The 24,608-nt window shown below is 34.4% G+C and overlaps 3 protein-coding genes across 5 annotated transcripts; 2 read left to right on the forward strand and 1 right to left on the reverse strand.

The window, feature by feature from the left end:
• The first annotated feature begins 539 nt into the window (after positions 1 to 539).
• LOC119642144 (homeobox protein 5) lies at positions 540 to 5,830 on the forward strand. Its single transcript, XM_038041133.1, has 2 exons — positions 540 to 2,072; positions 3,042 to 5,830. Exons 1-2 carry the CDS (start codon positions 1,003 to 1,005, stop codon positions 3,988 to 3,990), a joined length of 2,019 nt encoding a protein of 672 aa, XP_037897061.1. The 5' UTR covers positions 540 to 1,002; the 3' UTR covers positions 3,991 to 5,830.
• Positions 5,831 to 12,158: 6,328 nt separating this feature from the next.
• LOC119642120 (ribosomal protein S6 kinase delta-1) lies at positions 12,159 to 15,491 on the reverse strand. Of its 2 annotated transcripts, XM_038041105.1 has the most exons (5): positions 14,991 to 15,491; positions 14,729 to 14,919; positions 13,430 to 14,650; positions 13,151 to 13,367; positions 12,159 to 12,506 (listed from the first exon to the last, which is right to left on the reverse strand). In XM_038041105.1, exons 1-5 carry the CDS (start codon positions 15,078 to 15,080, stop codon positions 12,300 to 12,302), a joined length of 1,926 nt encoding a protein of 641 aa, XP_037897033.1. In that variant the 5' UTR covers positions 15,081 to 15,491; the 3' UTR covers positions 12,159 to 12,299. The 2 variants fall into 2 exon arrangements, with proteins under 2 accessions (XP_037897033.1, XP_037897032.1); XM_038041104.1 differs by having other exon boundaries at positions 13,430 to 14,919; positions 14,991 to 15,487.
• Positions 15,492 to 17,553: 2,062 nt separating this feature from the next.
• On the forward strand, positions 17,554 to 24,396 carry LOC119642138 (14-3-3 protein epsilon). Of its 2 annotated transcripts, XR_005247957.1 has the most exons (5): positions 17,554 to 17,915; positions 23,016 to 23,485; positions 23,552 to 23,732; positions 23,810 to 23,918; positions 24,137 to 24,396. XR_005247957.1 is itself a non-coding variant. In XM_038041128.1 (4 exons), exons 1-4 carry the CDS (start codon positions 17,852 to 17,854, stop codon positions 23,863 to 23,865), a joined length of 771 nt encoding a protein of 256 aa, XP_037897056.1. In that variant the 5' UTR covers positions 17,554 to 17,851; the 3' UTR covers positions 23,866 to 24,396. The 2 variants fall into 2 exon arrangements, 1 of the variants encoding a protein (XP_037897056.1); XM_038041128.1 differs by having other exon boundaries at positions 23,810 to 24,396.
• The last annotated feature ends 212 nt before the right edge of the window (positions 24,397 to 24,608 follow it).

Genomic DNA, 24,608 nt, shown 5'->3' on the forward strand with positions numbered 1-24,608 from the left:
ACAATGTAATCCTTTCTATTCCCAGGCTCTAAAAAATGCTGGTATTCTGTTAAAAAAAGTTTCAAATTTTCACATGCTTAACAGTTTGAAAAGATATGCTTAACCGTTCGGTACTCTCAACTGATAGGTTAAATGCTTGAATGATGTCTAAAAATATACAGGAAATGCAAAAACAAAATAAAGTACATGCTCTTGCACACACAAGTATGTACAAAAAGAGAAACAAATCAAACTTACCCTATATATTATATTATATTAATGCAAAGGAAGCATGCACACATGTTTATTTGTCTCTTTCCTTCGTAAAGATGCCTTGTGCATGAAACAAACTGTGTATTACTGTGTATTAAAATATCACGTAACGTTTGTTTTGCTATATTTTTACTTTGTGTCTTCTTCTTCTTAGCAAGCAATGAGTATATCGCTTAATAGGTGGTCAGCCATTGCTATAATCTGATTGGTTATTTGCTTACAGAAAACGGTGGCCTGCTAAATTGGGTATAAAAAGGCAATCAGAGCCGTTTGTCGATTCAATTAAGGGCCTCGTGTTCATCGTAAAACGTTAAACGCATATTCTTAATGTATGCTTTTTTTTAAAGCAACAAACACAAAGTATCAGAAATAGTTATAATTACTATAGAAATCAGTCAATAACTTTGGTCAATTAAGACGAAGAGACTAATTTTTTTTTACTGAAGATTTTAATATAGTGCGTGTTTGTGTGGTTATGTGTGTATATGACTGTGCACGTTTACGCCCAAATATATTTGTTTTACGCGCTTTTACATTTAAGGCAATTAATTCATTTAGTGGAATTCTTAAGCGAATGCCATCAATTTGTACGATTTGACTAACCGAATTTGATTTAATTTGTATACATTTACAAAAATGGATCAAATCTTGTGACGGCGCGTTTCGTCTCTTATCAATTAAGGCACTTTTTCAAATGAAATGGCAAAATACTATTTTGTGATAAGATATTAAATGAAATAAAGTAAAAATATGGAACATTCAACATTTGAAGATCAAATATTTAGTGACTTCTCAGGACCTTTAAGTCCTTTAGGCAGTAAAGCCTTAGCGCCTACATCGTCGCCGTCAATGAGTGTTGTGCCACATGCAATGCATTCGGTTATGCTAAGCTTGCCTGCCGGTGCCACGGTAATGCAACATGGTAGCAATAATGAGTTATGTGGTCAGCGTTTACCGGACTGCAATACACTGCTTGCTTCCGGTTCGCCGAAGATGGATCCCTACAAGTCAAGCGATTATGGTCAGAAAATGGAATTTGTTAGCAAAATGGGTTGTTACTCGCCTACACAAAAGTTCGAATTTATAGCAACCGCTGGCAATAACAACCGTGACCATATACATCAACAATATTCGCCGCCACCCAATAATGGCCACCATAACAACAACAACAGTAGCAACAATAATAACGGTCTCGTCCCTAAACAACCAATGCATCATCACAATCATCACCATCATCACCACCATCCTAATGCCGCCGCTGCTATGCTTAGTGATTATCACACTTCTCTACACGCTCACAATAACGGCAAAATGGAGTATGAGTCACACGGCCAACATCCCCATCATCCCCATCATATAACAACGCACATGTATGGCGGTAGTCCTCACCATCATAATAACAACCACGAAATCATCAATAACGGCCTCAACGGTGAGCAAAGTATGACTTTGACCCCAAATGGATTAATTAACACCACCATACCCGGCAATGCGAACTCTGAAGGTGGTCTTTTGAATGGTGTTAATGGAAGTGGAATAAGTTCTGGGAACTCACCTCCCGAACCAAACAATAATAACCTAACGGCGGCAGTTAATGGCGTCAACCTTAACAACCTTAACAACTCCCCCTCGAATGGCATTAAGCTTAACAAAAACAAACAAGATGAACTATGTTCGAACCAAAACGTTGATAATGCAAACAGCGGCCCTACAACAGTTAACAGCAATTGCACTACAAGCAACAACAATACGCCACCGGCTGCGAAGAAAACTGACAAAAAAAAAGGAGATCCAAATGGAATTAAAAAAAAAAAAACCAGGTGAGATTTACATTTAAAAAAGCGATTCTGGCGTATCTGAAAATTCTCCCCTGACGACCTCCCATCTCCCTATACAGTACCAACGTTTCTCTGTAAAAGGAGTTAGCTTAATCATAATTATTATATAATTTATTTGCAGTTTTTTACCGTAAAGAAAAAGAAAAAAGAGTTTTTTGAGACTTTTGTTAAACCAACAATGAGATGATTTCCTTAACCGTTTCAGCCCAAAGATGAAACCTTTATATAAGTTGCCTTCAAAGACACGGATATGTCCTTCAAGTCAGAAAATATGCCTTTGGTTAAAAAATAGTTTGCTGGTTAAGCGTAAGCACGCCCTTTAGAAACACCAAAGTTTATTTTTAAACCCAACGGGACTACACTAAAAACGTAATGTTCATTCTTTTCATAATAAGTAATAATGCTTGAATATTTTATGAAATGGCGGCGAAGTCGATAAGCGAGCAATGCGTCCTCAGAACGATGTTCTGAAAAACGTTAGTTGCGCTAGTATTGAAAGACTTCTAAAATTGAAATTAGGTCGTAAATCTTTTTCAGATGACTAGTACGTTTATTTGAAATACATTTCTCAACCGTCTTTTTAATCTTTCTTGAAAAGCGTGGGATGCCATAGAAATTTAGCCAACTTCTTAACTTCTCTTAACTTCTCCTTGACAATAAGAAAATAATTTCATCTTCTCATTGCAGTTATTCTTCGAATAACAAAGTCTAAACAATCTAAATTTCGCATGTCTAGGGTATATCGTAAGGTCTTTTTAAAAGTATTGAAGCAATTTAATACCTAAATTTCTCCTCACCTAATTATTCAAATGGCCAGATTGCTAGAAATATAAAACTATGTAGAGCATGTACAGACTTTCAAACAACTTAAAAATCTCTGCCAGAGGGAACTTAGAATTTAGTCAAAAGCATTTTATTTGTAAGACGATCGAACGCTTCTTTTCCATTTAGAACTACATTCACTGCTTATCAACTGGAAGAGCTGGAACGCGCTTTCGAACGTGCTCCCTACCCTGATGTATTCGCCCGTGAAGAGTTGGCAATAAAACTAAATTTAAGCGAATCACGTGTTCAAGTGTGGTTTCAAAACCGCCGAGCAAAATGGCGCAAACATGAACCTCCACGCAAAACCGGATACATAAAAACTAGTACGCCACCCACTTCGACATTGAACAGTGCTTTGGCGGCACCGTTTGCCACATTTCCGCAAACCAGCACAGTTACACCTCCGGGTAGTATGGATAGCTGGACCAGTTATCAACCGCCATATGAGTTGAGCCCACAATTCAGCTTATTGTCACCGGCCGCCAGTCCGTACGGCACTTATTCCAGCCAGTATGGAACTTACGTTCACGAATCTCAAATATTCCCGATGCGTCATTTCGAATATGGAAGTCCCCCTAGAATCGAAATGACTACGAACGGTCCAGATGAGGCAACACAAAAGGTGCATGCAACTGATGCAGGTGGTTATGTAACGGGGCCAGGTTTGGTGGGGGATTTATCGGACGGCAGTACAGTTCAATTAGTACATCAACAAAATAGTAGCAACAATAACGCCGTCGCGAAGTATATGCCAACTGAAGAAGCTAAATATATAAGTGTTGGGGCTGTAACGCAAACTTTGAATGCAATTGATAGCAACGGTGCAAATGTTTGTCACATGAGTCAAGATCCCCAGCATCAACCACAACATCAGCAACACGATACGAGTGTAACAGTGTTAAAGCAACATCACTATGTAAACGTAGCGACACCGACTGGCATTGTCGGCGATGACGCCAATGATCCCAACCTACAAACTGTGATTAAAAGCGAAGACGGCGCAGGCCAACAACAACAGCAACAAAATGGCGGCGTTCCAACACACAGTTATGTGTTGCCGCCTTTTTTGCATTAAAAGAAATGCTCGCACATCGACACATTTGTCCTCATCGAACGACAACACCTATATTGCGTAAAAAATGGCAAACGCGCAAACAGCAACAATGGGAATGTCATGTGAACCAATTTTCGAAATCATAGGGGAGAATTTAACCAAAAAAAGAAAAATCGTAAGTCTCTTTTGAGTGCTGAGCATTTCTTAAATTTATAATAGTTTTCTAAACAATATTTTAACATAAGTTATTGACTTGTGCTTAGTTAATTTATGCAACAAAATCCTAAGTCTTACCAAAGCTTTATGTGTGCATTCCGCATATTTTATTTGAGTAAAGATAAAAGTGCTAATCCGTCAATAGTGATATGCAAGTAACTATTTTGTGTAAAGATGTAAAAATGCCAGCAATACAATCTGTTCTAGAGCCAGAGACCATGAAATTGAATTACATCTCAGATCCCTTAAATGCTAAGTCCACCTTTGCATAATAAGGGACCTTAAAGCCAGTTACGCACCAAATTATACTCTTTCCATTCTTAACATTCTATTTAGAATAAGATCGTTTCCCAAAAAAATACTTCAACAAAAGTGGTAAGTATGTTCTTCATTTTCTTGATAAATTCCAAATTTCTAGTTTTTTTATGATATCTTTTTTACGTCCGTTCTTGAACGAACTGTTTTTTAAATATCTTTCATTATTGTAAATTCTGTATTCTAAACTAAGAAGGGGGTCAAAAATCTGCCGATGACTAGTCAAAACAAAGAGTGATATATAAGCTCTCATATTTACATCATTGGGCCATTCATTAACGCTGCAACACTGGACGAACGAATTGACGAAATATTATACTTTATAAAAACGGACAATCAATTTCACTGAATGCAGTCATAACGCTATCTTGCATCCTGGGTATTGTCGACACATAACGCAAGAAGTTTCATATTGTTCATGTTAGTGAAATTTAAAAATTCCAGTAGACGCGTTGACGAACAGTCGAACGAACATTAATAATAATTAACACCTAAACCAAAAAAATATGCACACACCAATCCTTATGTAGCTTATGTAGCCGAAGTTGATTGTTTAAGTATTCGCATATCCCCCGATCTACAAATCATCGGATAAAGTGAATATCATAATACAACAAATTTTTACCCACCTAAAAGCTAAGGCTCGAGGAATGAATTTGTGAGCTCTAGCAGGAAAAAAATCTTGGAAAATTTCGTTTTTTAGACGTCGAGTACTTGAACATACAAGTATATTTTACCAGTCAGGTGAATAAATTACGTTTTCTATCGACGTCTTTAACATGGTTTTCAAATTCTTTCGAGACACAGATTATTAGCAGCAGTAAAAATGTTTTAAATTTTGTATATGGAAATTAACTAAAAGCTTATTTACTCAGAAGTAAACATTGCACGCAAATATTGCGGAGTTAATCAAGAATGCTGTATTGACCACAAATAACCGAGAAAGTTATTAAGCACATGAATATCAATATATGTATGTATTTAAAAAAATACAGATATTGCTCTGATGTTGCTCTTACAAGTGTTCCACGAATTCCACCTTTGTGGTGAGCTATTGAATGAGGAGCAATAAACTAATACTAACAACTTAAGCATTCAACGGCATATAACTCGAATCATCTAAAGTTTTTCTAGATTTTGTACGTGATTTGTATGGCAACTTCAATATCATTTTCAGTCGCGTTTACGTGGACGATAGATAACTTTTGTGCTAGCTACGTAAAAGTAGCGGAAGACGCAAAACAGTTGGTAGACCAGTGTACGTAGAATATTAAATAGAAAATAATGGGAAATGAAACAATTTACAGCATTTTAAACTTCTTTTCAATTTAAAAACAACTCTTTGGTTGCGTCTCGGTTTATTTTCAATTTATAAACAACTATTTGGTTGCGTCTCGGTTTATTTTCAGTTTATAAACACAACTATTTGGTTGCGCAATACCATAATCAGCTTTCTTCCCAGAAAAGAAAAAATATTAAATTATTTAGGAAAAGAATAATTTCGTAGAGATTCCGTGCCCTAACTCCCCTTATCCGTATATCACATATTTCTGGATGTTCCTTTACCCACTCCGAATTAAAATTTTCTAATACATCCAAACTTAAAGCATGCCCGCTATTTGTAAGAAATTGCTTTTAGTCCCCTTCATTCACATATGGCAGTAAAGTTTTATACGTCTCCTCACATAAATCTAAAAATTGAAGACTCTAACATACGACCAGAAAAGTATAGGATACAACCAGAAAAGCCTAACATACGACCAGAAAAGTATACATACATATGGACATTTTTTACATATTTAGAAAATAATGTTAGCAGCACAAGCTGCTGTTCTCCCCCTTGCTAATGTTTTTATTTCTATATTACAGGTGATTTGGGTATTTGGTATTTCGAACAGAGATAGTGCTTTGACTGAGTATTTTTAACAGAGATTGTCCTGATTGTGTTTTGTTTATGTAGGGCGCTAAATTATCCTTATGTTGTTTTGAATTAATACTTTATCGGCAAGCGCATTTAAAGCAACCAACCGTAAAGATCTCAGAATAGCTTCCGGCCGGTTCCCGAAATCGTAACATTCAAACACAGCTCCACTTCTAAAAAATGTGCTTATTTAGAAACAAATAAAGTTATATCCACCTGAATAAACATAATCTCTAAGCAAGACCTAAGAGTGGTAGAATATATTTTAAATAACTTTTCATTGAATTTTAAGTTGATCCCTGGAAATAGCTGATCCAAGTCTAAGTATAAATTGTATGCTTCTCATTCTTCTTCTGCAATTGTAAGTAATTTTGGCTAAAAAACGCATAGATATTCTCACATTGCATCTCTAATCCACCGTCCAACTCACAATGCAATTCTTAAAAGTTAAGTGTTCCACGAGTGCAAACCCCTGAATCGCGAAGAATGGATAACACTCAATCATAACGAACCTTTTTTTATACATATGTATATGTATATATGAATGAATAACGCTTTTTTTCAACACCTAAGTAAGCAACGAAGTAATTGCCATTAGTGTAACGCAATATACTGCTAATGACGTGACGTTCCTGGATCCGCTTTCTCTGACAAATAGGTTCTGCCCAGTTCTTAACCACAAGCCATCTGTCTTTTCCCACTAATATGTGCCACACGGTATTTTTCCGCGTAAGCAGTTTCCCAAAATTCGATCGAACTTCACTCCTCCTTTGTTCAATAAGAAGACTATAGAAAGACGCGTACCACGCGTTCTCTGGTACCACCCACCGCCTGAGGGCGAGAGTAACAGCATTGGATAGAAATCAGCTTCGCCATGGTTCTGCGAGAACCAGTCTTCAATTTCCGATATGGGACGAAGTGTGTGTCTTTCAGAGGCGTAGGCAGACATCGAGAAAAGCTGCTTAAGCTGGATAGCTTGTTGGACAATGTTCAGCTTCTAACTAGACATATGATACGAACAATAATGAAACTAATGAGAAGGCGTTGTGGGAAGAATGCAAGCGTTAGTAAAGTTGAGACAATTTTAAAAATACCGAATTGTGTGTGATCGTCCGATATGTATATGAGAAAATTCAATTGTCGAACAAAGAAATTGCAAGTTTCTATCAACAAAAACGGTTTAAATTAACTTATCGAAACTCATCTACATGCTTCTAGTTCAAATGTGATTTTATAAACATTACAAAGATTTCAAAAGAACACAATGAAGATTTTTATTGTTTTAGCTATTCTGAGAAAAGTTCAAAATGTAAATGTACGAATATTGACTACACTACTATTATAACTTATTAGTCTACAAAAACCATCGGCTCTTTTTGTTTGGAGTTAGACTAGCAGTGTTAAAAAAGTGTTATTGACATTATATTCCCCAGGTGCTTTCGACATGTCCACAGTCTTAAAAGTTCTGAAAACAAGCCTTTTCAATATTGGAAACGTTTTGGTATCCCAAAAATGCATGTCACATTTTGCCCACAATCCAAATTTTTTTGCACAATTGCCGATTTTTTAACGAAGTAGTATGACTAAGACGAATTCTTCAATAAAACGTCTTACGCGTGAACCTCCTGATAGACTTTCTTTGCGTTAAAATTTCGGAAAACTTTTCTTCTTTTTTATATCCTACATACACACCTTTTACTACTCCCCAGGCTTATGCTTATGCACAAGTTTGTCTCTCCATATGTCCCCTTGATGTCTGCCCATGCGTGCTTGTCTCCGAACTACACATCGAAATATATTTGGATATTTTCCTGAAATTTTATACAGGAACTTACTATGACCATTATTAATATCTAAAGAGACAAAGTAAATCAGTTGCATTACATAATAACATATATTATGCGTAAGGTAGAGTACAATAGAGTTCTATAACAAATAAGAAAGCACTTAAATCCTAATTATTACGTATACATATATATTAAATTATTATTTGATATATTTTTTATCGTTTATTCAATGCCAAAACTTCCTATCATTAGCTAGTAATCATTCAGTATGTGCACAGAACATCATTTTCAAAATCAGACGAACACTAAGATCGCGCTAACAAATGGTTACACGTAGGAATATATACGACAAAAAAGGTAAACTGTAACAACAACAATACGGAGAAACAGTCAAATTTTTCAGACGCTTCATTAAAAGACCTAAAGGCGGCTCAAAGTTTACGATTCAGCTCATAGTTGACACGAATTAGCGGCAACCTTATACTGGTTACTCTTAATCCCCTGATAGTACCTTGATAATAAACTAGACATCAGATCAAGTACGTCTACTCTCTAAAGTTAAAAGATGTGTAAGGTTAACACGACTCTCATAATTTCATTTCAAGCTACTCTAAAAGAGGTTTGAAAAAAAATTTTTGCATAGACTCAACTTGATCAACTTGGGGACTACACCGCAATAGAATTCTCTAACACGGACCTAAAAAGTGCTGTAAACAAGCTTGTGCTTCGTTAAATTCATAAGACCAACGCTTAATAAATCGCTTTATTAACGCCGGCTTAAATTTATATAAAAAAATTTATAAAAAAACATATATTTTATTTGTAAAGCTCAATTTTGAATCGAATACAAATCCAAATCAAGTGAAGTCCAACTTATACGTATCAATATGATAGTCAAGAACATGAAGAACAAAACATTAAGCGCTTCGCATTTTTCCCGATAAATGACATATTATTACGTTTATTGCACAAAAAATTCGGTTAAGTGCGAACGCACATATCTGTCATCCTCTAAGGTGTTAATAGAGTAAAATAACTTGACATCGTTTGCAAATATTACCGATTTTGAAGATTGTAAAAAGGATAGCAGGTGGGGTTAATGAATTAACTAGAAAGTAACACAGCCAAATGACTCCTCCGCAGAACACCAGATGTATATATAAATGCATTTACATGGCAAAAATGTACATTTTCGATATTTTATTAGTTTGGGGAAAAAGAAATCCATTATTTTTATATGAACTTCAGGACTTTATTTAACATGCTTCGTATTGTCCGATTTGGGTCAAATACGCACCGTTTTGTTGTATGATTTGTTGCCATTTTAAAGGTAACTTCAAAATGCCTCTATCATAGAAGTCCTGGTCTGTATTTGCAAAAAACTCTAGTAGTCGATTTTCACAATCCTCCCTAGATTCCAATTTTTTATCATTAAAGAAATTTTGCAATGCAAGAAAAAGATGATAATCGCTTGGTGCCAAGTCCGAACTGTATGGCGGATGCATTAAAACTTCCCAACCAAGCTCCCGAAGTTTCTGGCGAGTCACTGTAGATGTGTGTGGCCTAGTGTTGTCCTGGTGAAACACGACACCTCTCCTGTTGGCCAGTTCTGGCCGTTTCTGGTCAATCGCTATCTTCAAACGGTCCAAGTGTTGACAGTAGAGATCAGAATTTAGCGTTTGGCCATATGGAAGCAACTCATAATAAATAATCCCCTTCCAGTCCCACCAAATGCATAGCAAAACCTTCCTGGCCGTTTGAGGTGCTTCACCGCTCTTCGACCACGATCGTTTTCGCACAGGGTTATCGTATGTGATCCATTTCTCATCTCCAGTCACCATCCGTTTAAGAAATGGGTCTATCTCATTCCGTTTGGCCAATGCTTCGCAGAAGGAAATTCGATCCATCATGTTTTTTTCTGTTAATTGGTGTGGCACCCAAACGTCGAGCTTCTTTTTGAATCCAGCTTTGTGTAAATGGTTTAAAACTGTTTTATGGTCGATTTTTAGCTCCTGGGCGATGTTACGACTGCTAACATGCCGGTCAACTTGGATCATTTCTCCGATTTTATCGACATTTTCGACGACCGGCCTACCTGTGCGAGGTGCATCTTTAACATCAAAAATTCCTGAACGGAATTTACGAAACCAAAATTGCACATAATTGGCTGTTACAGTATCGGAACCATAAACACCATTCACAATTTTAGCCGCCTGGCTTGCATTTTCGCCTTTGTCAAAGAAAAACTGTAAAATGTACCGAATTTTCTCTTTGTTCACTTCCATTTTTAAGACGCTGTAACTCACAACTGAATGCACCAAACAAAAAACAGCAAAAGAATTTTTTTTACTGAGAAATGTCACCTTTCCAACGAGCATATATATGAAATTGTTTGATCGATACTTTACGAGAAATCTATCAGTGCAGCCATCCACCGAAAAAATAATGGATTTCTTTTTCCCTAAACTAATATAAGCAAAATTGGTTCATAGAGTAATTTGATGCACAATTTAACTGAATCCAATTTGGATGAGGTGGGTCTACTTTTTGGACATCATCCCGTATAAGTATTCTCAGGAAAAATAAACGCTTATACCACAAAAAGCTTCAAATTTTAATATTGTGTAATGAAAATTGATCCGTAGTAGCAATATGGCATAAAAAAGGAAGTGTAAGGAATTTTGATTGGTACATTATAGGTGGTTTAATGAGATATGATTAAAATCCTACCATAAGAGCAAGTTCTTCCAAAACGGCAAGGTGTACTTTGTAATTTTTATGATGGACGCAGTTGAAAAGTAATAAAATCTTTGAAAAGTAAATTAAGTTTCTCAAATTTGGACACGGTTGGACGACGTTTTGAATACTACCTACAATGTCATGGCTTTCATAAAAGCATACCGATACATAACAATAATGTATTACTATTGGTGTATTATCACAAAAATTAATAGATGATTATATTAGTCGATGTGGAGCATGGTATCTAATAATCGGCCTTAAACTCATTTTAGAACCAGATCCGGCAATCACAATGAATACAAATTTATTTAACAACGACAGTATTAATAATTAATAATTGATCACTGGCGCAATTGTTGTTAATTCTTGCGATTCGAAAGAATTCCTTAGCGCTCGTTTCTTGTACTGTTTCCTTTTGCTTTTCCAGTATCTGTTGCATTAAATGCGCTTGATGTGCAGCTTCATCAACTTGCTCGGCGTTTTTATTGCTTTTTCGACATAACTGTCCGATAAATTTTGCACTGCTCGTAGAAGTGATGCAATCAATAAAAAATCATTTATATCATGGGAGCATATTTATTTCCATTCTCGTTAATGAGTGCGACTCGACAAAATTGCTTGAAGGACTAAGCAGAACGAAACCCTTCAATAACAAATCGAAAGTTACGCTTTGTATATTTCAATTATTTATGACCCTCTTTGGTGAAATGAAAAGAGGAACATGAATGCAAAGGCGCCAGCATGCGAAATCGTTGCTTAATTCATAATGTTATACAAAGGTTTACTATAAAGCCAATTCTCATCACTATTGACGTATGCACTCGATTGTGGCGTACTCGCTAATAATAATTATTATTAAGTTTTAAGTAATACCATCTAAGAACAAATTGTATATATATATATAAATTAAATAAAGCTGCATTCCGTTTGTGCCTTAATTAATTATATTTAAATATGATAAAAATATAAAAAAACATCAAACTGTTCTGTAATGACAATAATTTATTTTTATTTAAAAATAAAAAATATCGCATCGTTAGAGCTCGTGTGTATATAATAGAGTTTAAGATTTCTCTAATTTACATCAGAATATTTATTTCTTTTAAAAGACATATTCATATAGTTAAGCTATCTTTTCTCCAAAAAGAAAAACGTAACTAAAAAACTAGTTTTCTAATTAATTGACTAATATTAATGAAAACACACACTTCCTTGCAAAAGTAATTACAGTTTAATGATTATATTTTCAATTATTGTTAATTTATATTCAACAAAACGCCGAACATAATTATAAAAATAAAAACAAAAAATCCTTCGAAATATATACATAAAAAAATAAATACATTTCACTACTGCAAATAATTTGCCATTTCCTGCCAATTTGTTCCTTCAAAGAATTTATGATTTTTTATTTGTTCATAATCGATGCGTTCCTCAGGAGTTTTATCTAAAAGTTTCTCCAACAAATCCTGCGCTGATTCGCTTACTTCTACATTCTCTGGATATTGAATTGAACTGTACATATCTATTTGTCCCGGATGAGCATATTTAAAAGGCTAAAAGGAAATAATGAATTTTTAATTGTCGTAAACTCGTTCTAAATATGTTCAATAACAGTTAATTTCCCTTGCATTTTGTTTCTTTGTAGTGTTTGGTTTTCGTTTTTTTTTTTTTTTTCAATTATTTCAAAACACAGTAATAGGCTTTAATTTAATATATTAAAACGTAGATTAGAGTATTTTTTTACGATTTTCAAAGAACGTTTATCGAATCCTCTAAACAACAAATACGAAAAATATTACATTGTTACTTCACATATTTGACCTGGTTTGTCGGACAAGGGGAAAATCTTCATCAGATCGAACATGTAGGGCATGGGTGAACGTGTTAGGCTAAAAAGTAAATTGCTAATTATAGGAAAAAGCCTGCACCGATTTAAATGCGGAATAATAAGCATTACATAGACAACATCCTTGCCGCACCCCTAAAGGAACAGCAGAATTCTTATGCGAGGAGGAATCAACTGTTGATACTATAAGCAAGCACAAAACGATATTACATCGCAAAAATTGCGAAGTAGTGTAATTAGTGTGTCGATTTGTCGCTTGGAAACATTTACATCAGGCCCAGCTTTCCGTATAATTGTTTGTATCAAGATTAGCGGTAAAAAAAAAATACAAATTATGTATATGCTACTCACCAGCCCAAGCAGTATTTCGTAGAGTATAATACCATAACTCCACCAATCCGATTTAAAACTCAAAGACCGCTCAGGTGCTACAAAATGTCCACCCAAAGCAACTGAATTCACGGCCTTGTGTACATAGCTGTTAGAGCACAGGCTTTCGTTTTGATAGAAATACGTTAACAACAGCTGTCCCTTATCGCCTAACAATATGTTATTACTATGCAGGTCTCTGAAATGAAATATTACTTAAAAAATTATTTATCTCTATTTTGAAACTAGTTTGAAAATTACCCTAAAATAATGCCCTTCTCATGCAGGCTATGTATAGCAATTAAGAGCTCTCGAGCCCATTGTTTAATTGAAGCTTCAGGCAATCTAAGCAATTTGTTGTTTTGAATGTTTAAAGGTTCGTCGCCATGATTTTTAATTGCTGGTGCTAGCTGCGAATCACCTGCTTTATCCACGCTTTCTTTTAAAGTATTTAAAGTATGGGCAACTGATTTTAACAACTGTTTAGAATTTTTAACTATGTCTTCTATCTCCATGGAAGAATTTCCATTTTCCTCATCTCTTCGGTTATTTTGAATATTTTCATTATTTAGTTCCGGAAATAGTTTATCCATGCTTTCTGATTTTTTACAATTACTTTCATAATTGTGAATATAATCCAACAATCGCCCTCCTTGAGCAACTTTAAGTAAAAGGAAGATTTTCTGCTCGTTTTGGAAGAAAGCTACTAAGTCTACCATATTTCGTATTTGTTGTGGTAAAAAGATACTTTGTGTCGGCGAATTACTTGACGGCTTCTCTATACCTTTCATTACGTACTGCGGTTTCTGCATTTCAGTTATACATTGCACAAGTAATACCTTCTCACCCAACACGCCTAATACCTTATACTTGGCTACATGATTCCACGGCCTCTCTAGATAATAGCTTTTTGTGTTAACATCGGCACTGCCGCCTACGTCAATAGTTAATTGTACATTTCCCAATGATGGCCAGCTGACAGTTCTATTAGGATTTAAGAATTTCTCTTTTATATCATCTGCCCTTGCTAAATATTTAATTATTTTGGATTTGGCTATAAATTTACGCTCCTTATTGTTATCATCTTTAGAACCCGCTAATAAAAAATCTACGCCCCGTTTATAAAGGGTATAGGCGTCTGAATACTCATGGTTGACTTCAGCTTTTACAGCGTGACTTAATACCAGAGCTGCTTCGTATATATAATCACTATCATCGCTTTCTATGGAAGCCATAGACGTAAGACATGACGTCCCACTAATCTTTTCAATACTGACATCGTTATCGTCAGTATTTTTAGCTTTATTTCTTGTATTATCAAAATAAGCGTTATCTGCTTTTGTTTTGACTTCCGCCCCAATTCCTATGTATCGCATATCTTCTATATCAATAGCGGATTGAATTTTGTTTACGTTTACATTTTGCTTCGGCTGGATAGTAGGTATACGTCTTCTACACTGAGGTTTTGAAGAAGTTACTTCACTAAAAAATTGAGCAAAAGCGTGACATTTGTAAAGCGGCGGATGCAATGCGACAAAATCTAGTAATTTTAATATGTACTCTTTTCGCTTTTGTATAACATCAGCATCGAACCGTTTAAAGTAACTGCAGTCTGCATCTGCAGGTTCAGGAAGCTGTCCAGTTAAACCCTTTTGCCATTTTTTCAGTTCGCGATGCAGGCGCTTTACGTCATGAAAACGTTTCCACACAAATAAACAAGTCAATGCTTTAGGCTCAGAACGAGGAAATACCTAAAAAATAAAACATAACAAAATAAATCAATTGTAGGAAGCTAAAAAATTTTTTTGCTAGGAAAACTTGCAATTGAAGTAATCTTGTAAACAGTATATCCTCCCTTATGAGTTTGGTGATCAGTAACCGCAAAATTATGTATCCAACCACCTGAATTCATATTGGTAATGTGCGATTAAGAAAATAAAAAATCATTCAATGCTTTCATTTTTATAATGATGCAAACGACAACTTGTAATGATACAAACACAAGCCACAAGTTAGCCAATCAGCTGATCAAAACACAAACCAAATGTATGGAATATATCCCGCCATCATCAACTCATTTGTTATTAGCATTGTCGGGTGGTTTGTAGACGGTAACAATTTATTATATATATTAATTTCCCATCATTCTTCCTCTTTCTTATACACAATCATTTCGTGATGGCTTCTATGTGAAGTCGTGTGGTTATTTCACAAAATTAATTTTCATTAAAAAGTACGACTAATTTATCTTTTCTCAAAGTTGGTTGAATCTTCTGTTCCTAATAAAGTAAAAAATATAAGCAAAAATTAACTACGAAAATACACGTATTCGATTTTTTGAAATCGAGATGTATCGAGACCACACTTTACAAACACCGTGTTAAGCACTTGATATCTGTATATGTAGGTTTGCGTCTTGCAGAATGGTAATGGATTGGAATAAAATCGAAAATTACAACCCTCTGCAAAGATTCTTCTTCTTCTATTTAGTAATATCAAGTATGTACAGTGCAGGGATGTTGCTTTTTTATAGAATGTTTGTCGAATTTTTGTATTCGTTTATAATGCGCATAGTTTAATCTATGGTTTGCTTTGATTATTTCATTTCCCATTCCCTTGAAGTTTTTATTTTAAGTCTCATAATTCTTTGCTCTTTATTTTCATAATACCGTTCTTCGTTTTCTTCAGTATGCACTAACCAACCGAACTGGTAAAAGCAAAATTTTTCACTGGATGGACAGCACAAAAGGCAGACCAAAGTCCTTTTCTTCGTTACGAGCATGCCGTATATACGATATAGCCATAGAATTTATTTATTTTTATTATCAAATTAAACGAAGCCTTCGCTAAATTCCCTGTTAAAAGGCAGAGTTGCTTGTAATAAATAAAAAAAAATAGTCAAAAAATGGCAGCTCTGTTAAATGGTTAAATGCTAAACTTAACAACTTAAATGGTAACGTCATTCAGTCTGTTAAGCTGTCCAATAATAAAATAAATACAATAAATAAATACAATACAATAAATACAATAAACTTCGAGTATTAAATACTAATTATTAACTTTTAACAATTAAATACTAATTATTAACAATTGAATTTTTTTGTATCGTTTTACCTAAAATAACAGCCCTGTGCTCTAGAGTTTATTGTTAATAAATAATGGAGGACTTTTGCCGACGGCTTTGCAAATTAGTATAGAGTATTACGTTATTTCTGTAAATTAGCATAGAGTATTACGTTCGCTCTGTTGTTATATTGCTCCCATTTTCAAATTAGCATAGAGTGTTCGCTCTGTAATTGGAATAGAGTATTACCTTTTTTCTGTAAATAGCATAGACTATTACGTTCGCTCTATAATTAGCATAGAGTATTAAGTTCGCTCTGTAATTAGCATAGAGTATTACGTTCTTTCTGTAATTGCAAGAATAATTTAGCTACTGTTTTGTTTAATTTGATAATAAAAAAAAATTATGGCGGTTTACTTTTAGGCTAACTTGTAAAATTAAATAAGTTCAGTTCGCGTATTTTCCAAAACACTAAATACATGAAAACAAGGCGACCAAGTCAAGGAAAAAGAATCGAAAACAATCAGGAAACCATTAAAAAGAATAACAATTTCTTTTATATATATATATATATATATATTTATATATATATTAATTATGTATTTTAAATGTATAATAAAGCAATTTACAAAGGGACACATCTGTTAAAATTTATCTTGAAAGATTGAACACGGGCATCGAGCAGCTGATTTGCCAACTCGGTCACTCAGGTGGTTTTTTGGATTTTTCATCATAATCACGAATTTCATATAGTTTGTATTGTTAAATAACAATTTGAAATTAACTTACTTGAGCGGGCAATAATTAAAATGACCAATTGGATTTAACGAAGTTCATCAGGCCATTTGTGGAAGAATCATGATGAAATATCAATTCTTTATGTGTCAATTCGGGCTCAAACCTTTTCGGCAATTGTTTGCCTAATTCAACACCCCATTGATCAAATGAGTTTATATCCCAAATAACATATTGTGTAATAGCTCCCTGAAACTGTATCGGCCGGATATCTACCTAAATATCTCTGAAACGGTTGTCTCATTTCTGGAAAGACAGCTTGCTAGTATGCTGGCAACTTAACGGATTACGGAATAATATCGTAATTTACGGCCACTCAAAGGTATGGCAGCTCCGTTAACAAACCACAGAAGTTAAAAGCCACACTACAAAGCAACAAGAAAAGTACAACTAATAGGCAACTGTCAAAATTTAAAATTCTGCCTTTACTCGACGAAAGGTGCAAAAGAGATAATCAGAGTCGAGCTATTTTAGGTGCGGCCATATTGATTGTAGTATGCTACAAAGAACGAAAAAACAGTGTGACGACGATTCTATGCAAATCGAAAAAAGCAGCGGCGGCGTAAAGACTACGGCAATCATCGTTCACTTCTAATATAAAAAAGTGTGTATATTTGTTGTAAAAATTTGATAAATTAAACGAGAAATAGAACCGAAATTGGGAAATAAATCAGTGGACTCTTCTGTATCAAACATTAAAAACATATAAGTGTTTAAAAGGAGTCCGCAACAATTTCCTTTGTCTAGATAAAATTTTGTGGAAACCAAAAAAGAAGAAAAAAAAAACACAAAGAACTAACCCACTCGGAGATAATTTTTACACAATGTCCGAACGTGAAAATAATGTTTACAAGGCTAAATTGGCCGAACAAGCAGAGCGTTACGATGGTAAGTGAAAAAATGATAAAAGTAGTTGAAAAGTAAAGTAAAGAACGGGTAATATAAGGACGCCGTTTCGAGTCTAAGTCTACTTGAATTTGCTGCTGGCGTCTTTTTCTAATGCGTCAGCGTCATATTAAAGTGTGATATGAGCAAATTTGATGGACATTAACAGAAAAATCAACAAAAACTCGTCTCACATCTCTTTTGCCGGCGATTTCCAACGTGTTTGTCTGCCTTCTACTTCAAATTTTTTAAATATTATAATTCGAAAAGGGCACAGGGGCTAATTTGGAATAATGGATGTAGGCAGGAATGGATTTCTATTCGGTATTTTCGGGGGTGTGGAAAATTTTACCAATAAGCATTTAGGGTGGTGTCTAAAATTCGTCTCCTTTTTTTTCATGAAAGAACAAAATAAGCGCAACATTTTCGTTAAGAAATCTTTTCTAACTAACAATTAATTCATTTTGTTTAAAAGTATAACAAAATTTGTAAAAATGTGATTTCTTTTAGTGTGTAAATCATATATAACGACTAGCGATTTTTATATCGAAATCTAAGCTCTTTCATGCGCATCATAGTAATGTTCATTAGCATCACGTTGGCGTGAGCAGTTCCACTATAGGCTTTTCTAAAAATTTGTTAACTCAGTGTTTGTTGATTCGTCTCTTCCACATAGCTAGCCAGTCAGTCAATAAATTAGTTTGCTTTTAAAGTATGCAACTCTCTCCTTACTTATGAGTATGTGCGTGTTGTGTGCGAGTGTTGCTTGTGGTACATACTTGCTTCTGTTACAGACATCGGACATAGCAAGCGCGAAAAATCGATGAATGAAATCGATCGTTGTTGTTCTGCGCGTTGACAACTGCTGCAACTATACATGTGTGATATATGTATGAAAACAGAGTTGCCAACGTTAATTATACTGATAAATAAATAGCGCATTTATATCGTAGAATGTTTAAAGGCACTTTAGTGAGATCGAATTTTTAATTATTATTTTCATATATCGCATAAGCTTATTATAGTTTTTGGGTTAGCTCTCATAAATTTATTTCAAGTGAATATCAACTTGTTTTTGTTAGAAGTGAGTTATAAATAGATGTGTACTGCTTAAACTATAGCGAAGTGGCAATCATTTGGTTTCTTCGCATTACTCATACTCTGCAGTTAATTATGTGTAGTGCAAGTTGTTGTTGCTGCAATCTTTAAAATCTTTGTTTTCCTCGTTGCAGATGCACTCTTAAGCTTCTGTGCGTTTTAAAGCGAAGCTGCAGATTAATGAAGATTTCTAATGTCACTTGTACACTACACTTCACCACTTGTTTTGCGTTTGGGAGAAACGTACAAAAAAGTGCAACAATTATTAGAGATGCTTGATGCTTTTGTTGTTCTCGCCAAATTTTACATAAAAAGCATCGAAACAATTAATTGGCCTGGAAGAGATTTATATTATTGTGTATGGTGGGCAGTTTGCCTGAACGCTTCTTTTTTCCTTAACCATAATGTCATGTTCGATTTGAGCTATTAGAGTTGTCTCGCTCGATCTCGAGCAAAATAGCTAAAGAAAAAGCAGTAATTTATTGTTTGCTGATGTCTCTACAGCTACTGCACGAACCACCATCTCATTACACATTTTATATAAGCATCGTATACTTGTTTGTGTCTGTTGATGTTGTTTGTTCTTACGTTACGAGCGGCCGGTGGTGGAGAATACGTTTGTATATTTATGTCTATATTTTTGCTACTGGTTTGTCTGGCAAATTCTTTTTTTTTGGCCGTGCAATTGACTGGCATACAATTTGTCAAATATTATGAGAAATGCGCGCGTTTTGATTTTCCCCTTTTTCTCGCTTGTTATATACTTTGACACGTTACATCGCTCTCCATCTCCTCGCCGATATTTAACGTTGTTCGGAAATTAAATTCCTTATGGAGAATGTGTTTCTTTTTCGAGGCCGCTTGTTTTGTCGTTCTATTCAAACAACTCTCGCCCATGTCGTCGTTTGCTTTCATAGCTTTTTTTACCAGTTAAAGGCAGTTGAATGTAGTTTTCCTTATACACCTTCGTGTGTATGTACAAATAATATTAAACTATAATTGTGAAGATTGTTCTAGTAATCTTGTCTGCTTAGTATGCTTGAAAAGTTACTCTTTATTTGATTAAACATATATTAGAAATGCGCATGACTTTTTAATTGTACAAGAAATAAGTTTATCCTTCGGTATACTTAAGCATACTTTTGTAGTTATTAAGGAAACTCTTAACCTGTCTGGCAAAGTTATTTTAATTATTCAAGGAAATACATATAAACAATAATTGATTGGTGCAACGAGTTTCGAAGCATTTACCTGTAAGCACACATTCGCATTGCAACATAACACGGTTGCTTATTTCAGAATATAGCATTAATTAAAATAAACATTTCAAACATTTATTACAGTTATTCCTTTGCGGGTATTAGCCGAGCCGAGCATTGTCACAGTGTTTTCATGAAAGAACATTTACTTACTCTCTAAAGTTGTGAGATTCGAAGTTTGCTCATTTACTTACTCTCTAAGATTGTGATACAGAAAACTATGAACAGATGAATAATTCTGTTCGTCTTTATGACAAAGATTTAGCTCTATTCTCAACGGTATTTTTTTACATATGAAAGATTGATATATAATGGAAAAAAACCCATATCTTAACCAAGTTTGCATATAAAACCAATAAATGTTTGCATATGGGGAATTAGGTAAAAGCATAATTTTCTCTGCGCATCTTTGTTGATAACTAAATTTTCCCACAAAATATCCCAGCAGTACACCTACCATTAAGTTAGGAACTGCTCCATACCGTATGTTACCGTAGGCTAGAATTACAAAAAAAAAATCCATTTAGAATGTAAACAACTAAGAAAACAATGGTTTTTTAGATAGTAATACTGTTTTGTATGTATGCTAGACAACAATTTAACGGGCAGTTAATATGCAACCTACTTGAGGATCGATCATTAACTTGGTGCCGTTTCGTCGGTTTTTTGGTGTTTTTTCAAGAATTTTTCCACATTTCCAAACATTTAAACATAGTGTTTTTCAAATTGTGAGAACTGGAGACGCGTATAGATACCATTTGTTGTGTTAATTACTTTCTCTGCTTGAAGGCGGAATCGTCGGAAAAAACCCGCACAGTTGATTTGATTTGTTTGTATATATGGAATAGCTTCCTCTCTAGCTTTGCTTCGACGTGACGTCCATTTTCTTTAAATTGATTGACGTAGTAGCGATTTTTTCGTTTTTATTTTTACTTAATATTTCTTTAATAGTAATAAGACTAACAACAATTTGCAAGATTAGCAACAGCAGAAGCTGGTATCATTCGGCCAGTGCTTTCACTCTTGTACTTCAGTGCGCAAATCTACCAACATCTAGCCCGCTGTATTTTGTAGCTTCTGAGTCAAAAAGGGCATTTTGAGCATAAGCGTGTTTTTATTTAACATATCTCTCCAAAGCATGTCTTAAATATCTTCTAAAGGTAGAAAAATTACACCATTTCAGATTAAGGCTTCGAGGTTAATTTTTTATAGCAAATTCTCTTTTGTTTCGAAATTAAGTTGTTTCTTTAGACACTTTGAAGGCATAATCATGGCTCCAATAGACCACAAAATAATTTATTTTTACCAACAGCGTAAACATTTAATTTGTCTAGTACCGCGTTCAAGGAAATTTTTGTTGCTTTTTGTCAAAATAAATATGGATTTCAAATAGTTAAGACCTGTGGAATTTTAGAAGAGAGAGAGAGAATATTAAAGGCAGTGAAAAATAACTTGTTTTCTTCAGACCTATCTTGGTAATCATTATGTTTGAACAATTACAAAAAATAGAGCTCTAAAAATTTTACATTCCAAGTTTGATTAGAAGCCAGGAAAAGATGTGAAGTTATTCAGATAAGCACAAGACATACATTGACATTCTCATGTGCTTATTTTTAGTTTATCATTGTCAATTTTCGTGTTCATTAGGATTTTTTCTACTGTAATTGATTTCATACTTTCTTCACATACTATAGGCAAAACTTGCAATTATACCAAATGTGTATATGTGTCCAATTTTTATAAATCTTATGTCGGTAGGTGTTACTGAAAATGTTCTTTCCATATGAATTGATTACAGTTAAAAGCGAACTGAGATAGACGGGGAGATATCTATGTATTTATTGCATTTTGCCAACAACTCTCTTGATGCCTTGTTGTTTTAATTTATTTGCAATTGTAAGCGGCTATTGATTATTTTAACTGTTGCAACCATAATGACCATAATGAAAAACTTTTCATGTCGTCTATGTCAGAAATAAAATATCATGTTTTACGTTTTAATTGTGATTATTTTAAAAAAGTTGTCCCCTTCCTTGTTGGGTAGTAAATGTCGCCGGATGCATTAAAATGTGTAGATTGCGGCCGCAAAAAGTTTGCCCTCGTTTCTTGATTTTTTTTTTTTTTCTCAGACTCTATTTCGCTGTTTACTTGAATTAATTTTGGCCCACGACATATTTTGCAATAGTACGTTTTACGGACGTTTTAAAAAATTTCACCTGATTTCAACCTCCGGTAGCCGACATCAATGTTTCTTTTGCCGTTGACGTTTACATTAGTATGCCAGATTTGTCATTTTCTTGCCAACTTTCCAAATATCGTTGAACGTTTGGAAATGATTGAATCGTTAACGTAACAAATTCACGCTTACCTTTAAGGGGTCAGTTCAAATTTCTTCAAATTTCTTTAAAATGCTTCTCTTTGAATTTCTTTGCCTCATACATCAGTTTGTCGTTGATTTCAAAACGTATATAGTTACACCAAACACTTCACAATGAGGCAAAGTAGCATATAGACGATGTCTTGGCGCCGCAGGATATATCTGCTATGTTTGCATTAAGTAGCCCATGTTGTGTATCAAATTGTGTATTAAATGTGTATTGCTGGTTGTACGCAAAAATTCGTTTGGCGAAGGAAACAAAATAAAATAAAATTTTAATCGGAAAAAAATGTGTGATTATATTATGTATACTTTGCTATTCGGATTTTTTTCTTAAGTTCTAATATTGTTAATATTCGTTTTATATAGAAATGGTTGAGGCCATGAAAAAGGTTGCCTCCATGGATGTGGAATTAACCGTTGAGGAGCGTAACTTATTATCGGTAGCCTATAAGAATGTAATTGGAGCCCGACGTGCCTCTTGGCGTATTATTACTTCCATCGAGCAGAAGGAAGAAAATAAGGGAGCCGAAGAAAAGCTCGAGATGATTAAAACTTATCGAGGCCAAGTAGAAAAAGAACTACGCGAAATATGTTCGGATATACTGAATGTTCTTGAAAAACATCTCATTCCATGTGCCACAACCGGCGAAAGCAAAGTATTTTATTACAAAATGAAAGGAGATTATCATCGTTATTTGGCTGAGTTCGCTACCGGTTCGGACCGCAAAGATGCTGCCGAAAATTCATTGATTGCATATAAAGCAGCCAGCGATATTGCCATGAATGATCTGCCGCCGACACATCCCATACGTTTGGGGCTGGCTCTTAATTTTTCGGTAATATTTTCAAGTGGAAGTAATTTAATGAAAAGAATTCAAGTACATCTGTTGGTAATTTTAAAGGTATTTTATTATGAAATTCTCAACTCGCCTGATCGCGCTTGCCGATTGGCGAAAGCAGCTTTTGATGATGCCATTGCCGAATTGGATACCTTAAGCGAAGAGAGCTACAAAGACTCTACCCTAATTATGCAACTGTTAAGGGATAATCTGACATTATGGACGTCCGATATGCAAGCCGATGGTAAACGTCATTGTTTAAAAATTTTTTATACGATTTGTTTTAATTATTTCAATATTACTTTATTGTTTGGTTAACAGGTGATGGCGAACAAAAAGAACAAATTCAAGATGTCGAGGATCAAGATGTGTCGTAATTTAAGTAAACTCCCCCAACTCCACAAACCTTCAAATAAAACAAAATAATACTGTATGCATTTCTTACTTTTAAAAAATTGTGCTCCTATTACGATTACTGCTCCTTTTTATTTCTCTCTCTCTCTCTCTCTCTTTCTCAATCTTTGTCTTGCTATTTTCTTTGTCCTTCTTAAACAAAATTTTCTTTAATTTCGGCCACAACCAAACCAAATCACAACCAAACGCCCACCACCTACTGCTACGGCTGTTGGCCTAATCCTCAACAAGCAGCGTTTTAATAATAGTAATAACAACAATAACAAGAAAAAGAACAAGCAGCATATTTTTTTTGTGTAGAAACTACATCCATTCAAATGTATATCAGTTGCTAATCTCCTTACCCACTTCACCCATTTCTCAATTTAATACCGATTAGTTGCTACCTCTCACAGATGTTTGTTTTTCCAAATTCGTTATTAATTTCGAAACCTTGTTGCCCAAGTCTCTAATCACCATCAAACACGCCCATATTTCAATGTGTGAAAATTTTTGCATTAATACACATAAATATAATATAACAATTATAAAACAAAATATATATATATTATTAAAGCAACAACCACAACAAAAACAAAAACATCAGAATAATAATAAAAAGAAAAAACAAAACAAAAATTAATAAATAAAAACGGAAAATAATTTTTTTAAACGAATCGATCGATTTAAGCAGCAGCAAAAACACGTGGAACACAATCATTATAAA

The sequence above is a fragment of the Glossina fuscipes genome, unplaced genomic scaffold (assembly GCF_014805625.2).
Source record: "Glossina fuscipes isolate IAEA_lab_2018 unplaced genomic scaffold, Yale_Gfus_2 219, whole genome shotgun sequence".
Taxonomy (NCBI): domain Eukaryota; kingdom Metazoa; phylum Arthropoda; class Insecta; order Diptera; family Glossinidae; genus Glossina; species Glossina fuscipes.

Bases quoted from the DNA above. Each gene is read 5' to 3' on its own strand.
- LOC119642120 (XM_038041104.1), bottom strand. From the start codon at position 15,080: ATGAATTCAGGTGGTTGGATACATAATTTTGCGGTTACTGATCACCAA. The intron at 13,368-13,429 runs GTAATTTTCAAA...ATTTCATTTCAG, and splicing joins GAGAAGGGCATTATTTTAGG to AGACCTGCATAGTAATAACA. The intron at 12,507-13,150 runs GTGAGTAGCATA...ATTTCCTTTTAG, and splicing joins ACGAAATACTGCTTGGGCTG to CCTTTTAAATATGCTCATCC.
- LOC119642144 (XM_038041133.1), top strand. From the start codon at position 1,003: ATGGAACATTCAACATTTGAAGATCAAATATTTAGTGACTTCTCAGGA. The intron at 2,073-3,041 runs GTGAGATTTACA...TTTTCCATTTAG, and splicing joins ATTAAAAAAAAAAAAACCAG to AACTACATTCACTGCTTATC.
- LOC119642138 (XM_038041128.1), top strand. From the start codon at position 17,852: ATGTCCGAACGTGAAAATAATGTTTACAAGGCTAAATTGGCCGAACAA. The intron at 17,916-23,015 runs GTAAGTGAAAAA...CGTTTTATATAG, and splicing joins ACAAGCAGAGCGTTACGATG to AAATGGTTGAGGCCATGAAA. The intron at 23,733-23,809 runs GTAAACGTCATT...TTTGGTTAACAG, and splicing joins GTCCGATATGCAAGCCGATG to GTGATGGCGAACAAAAAGAA.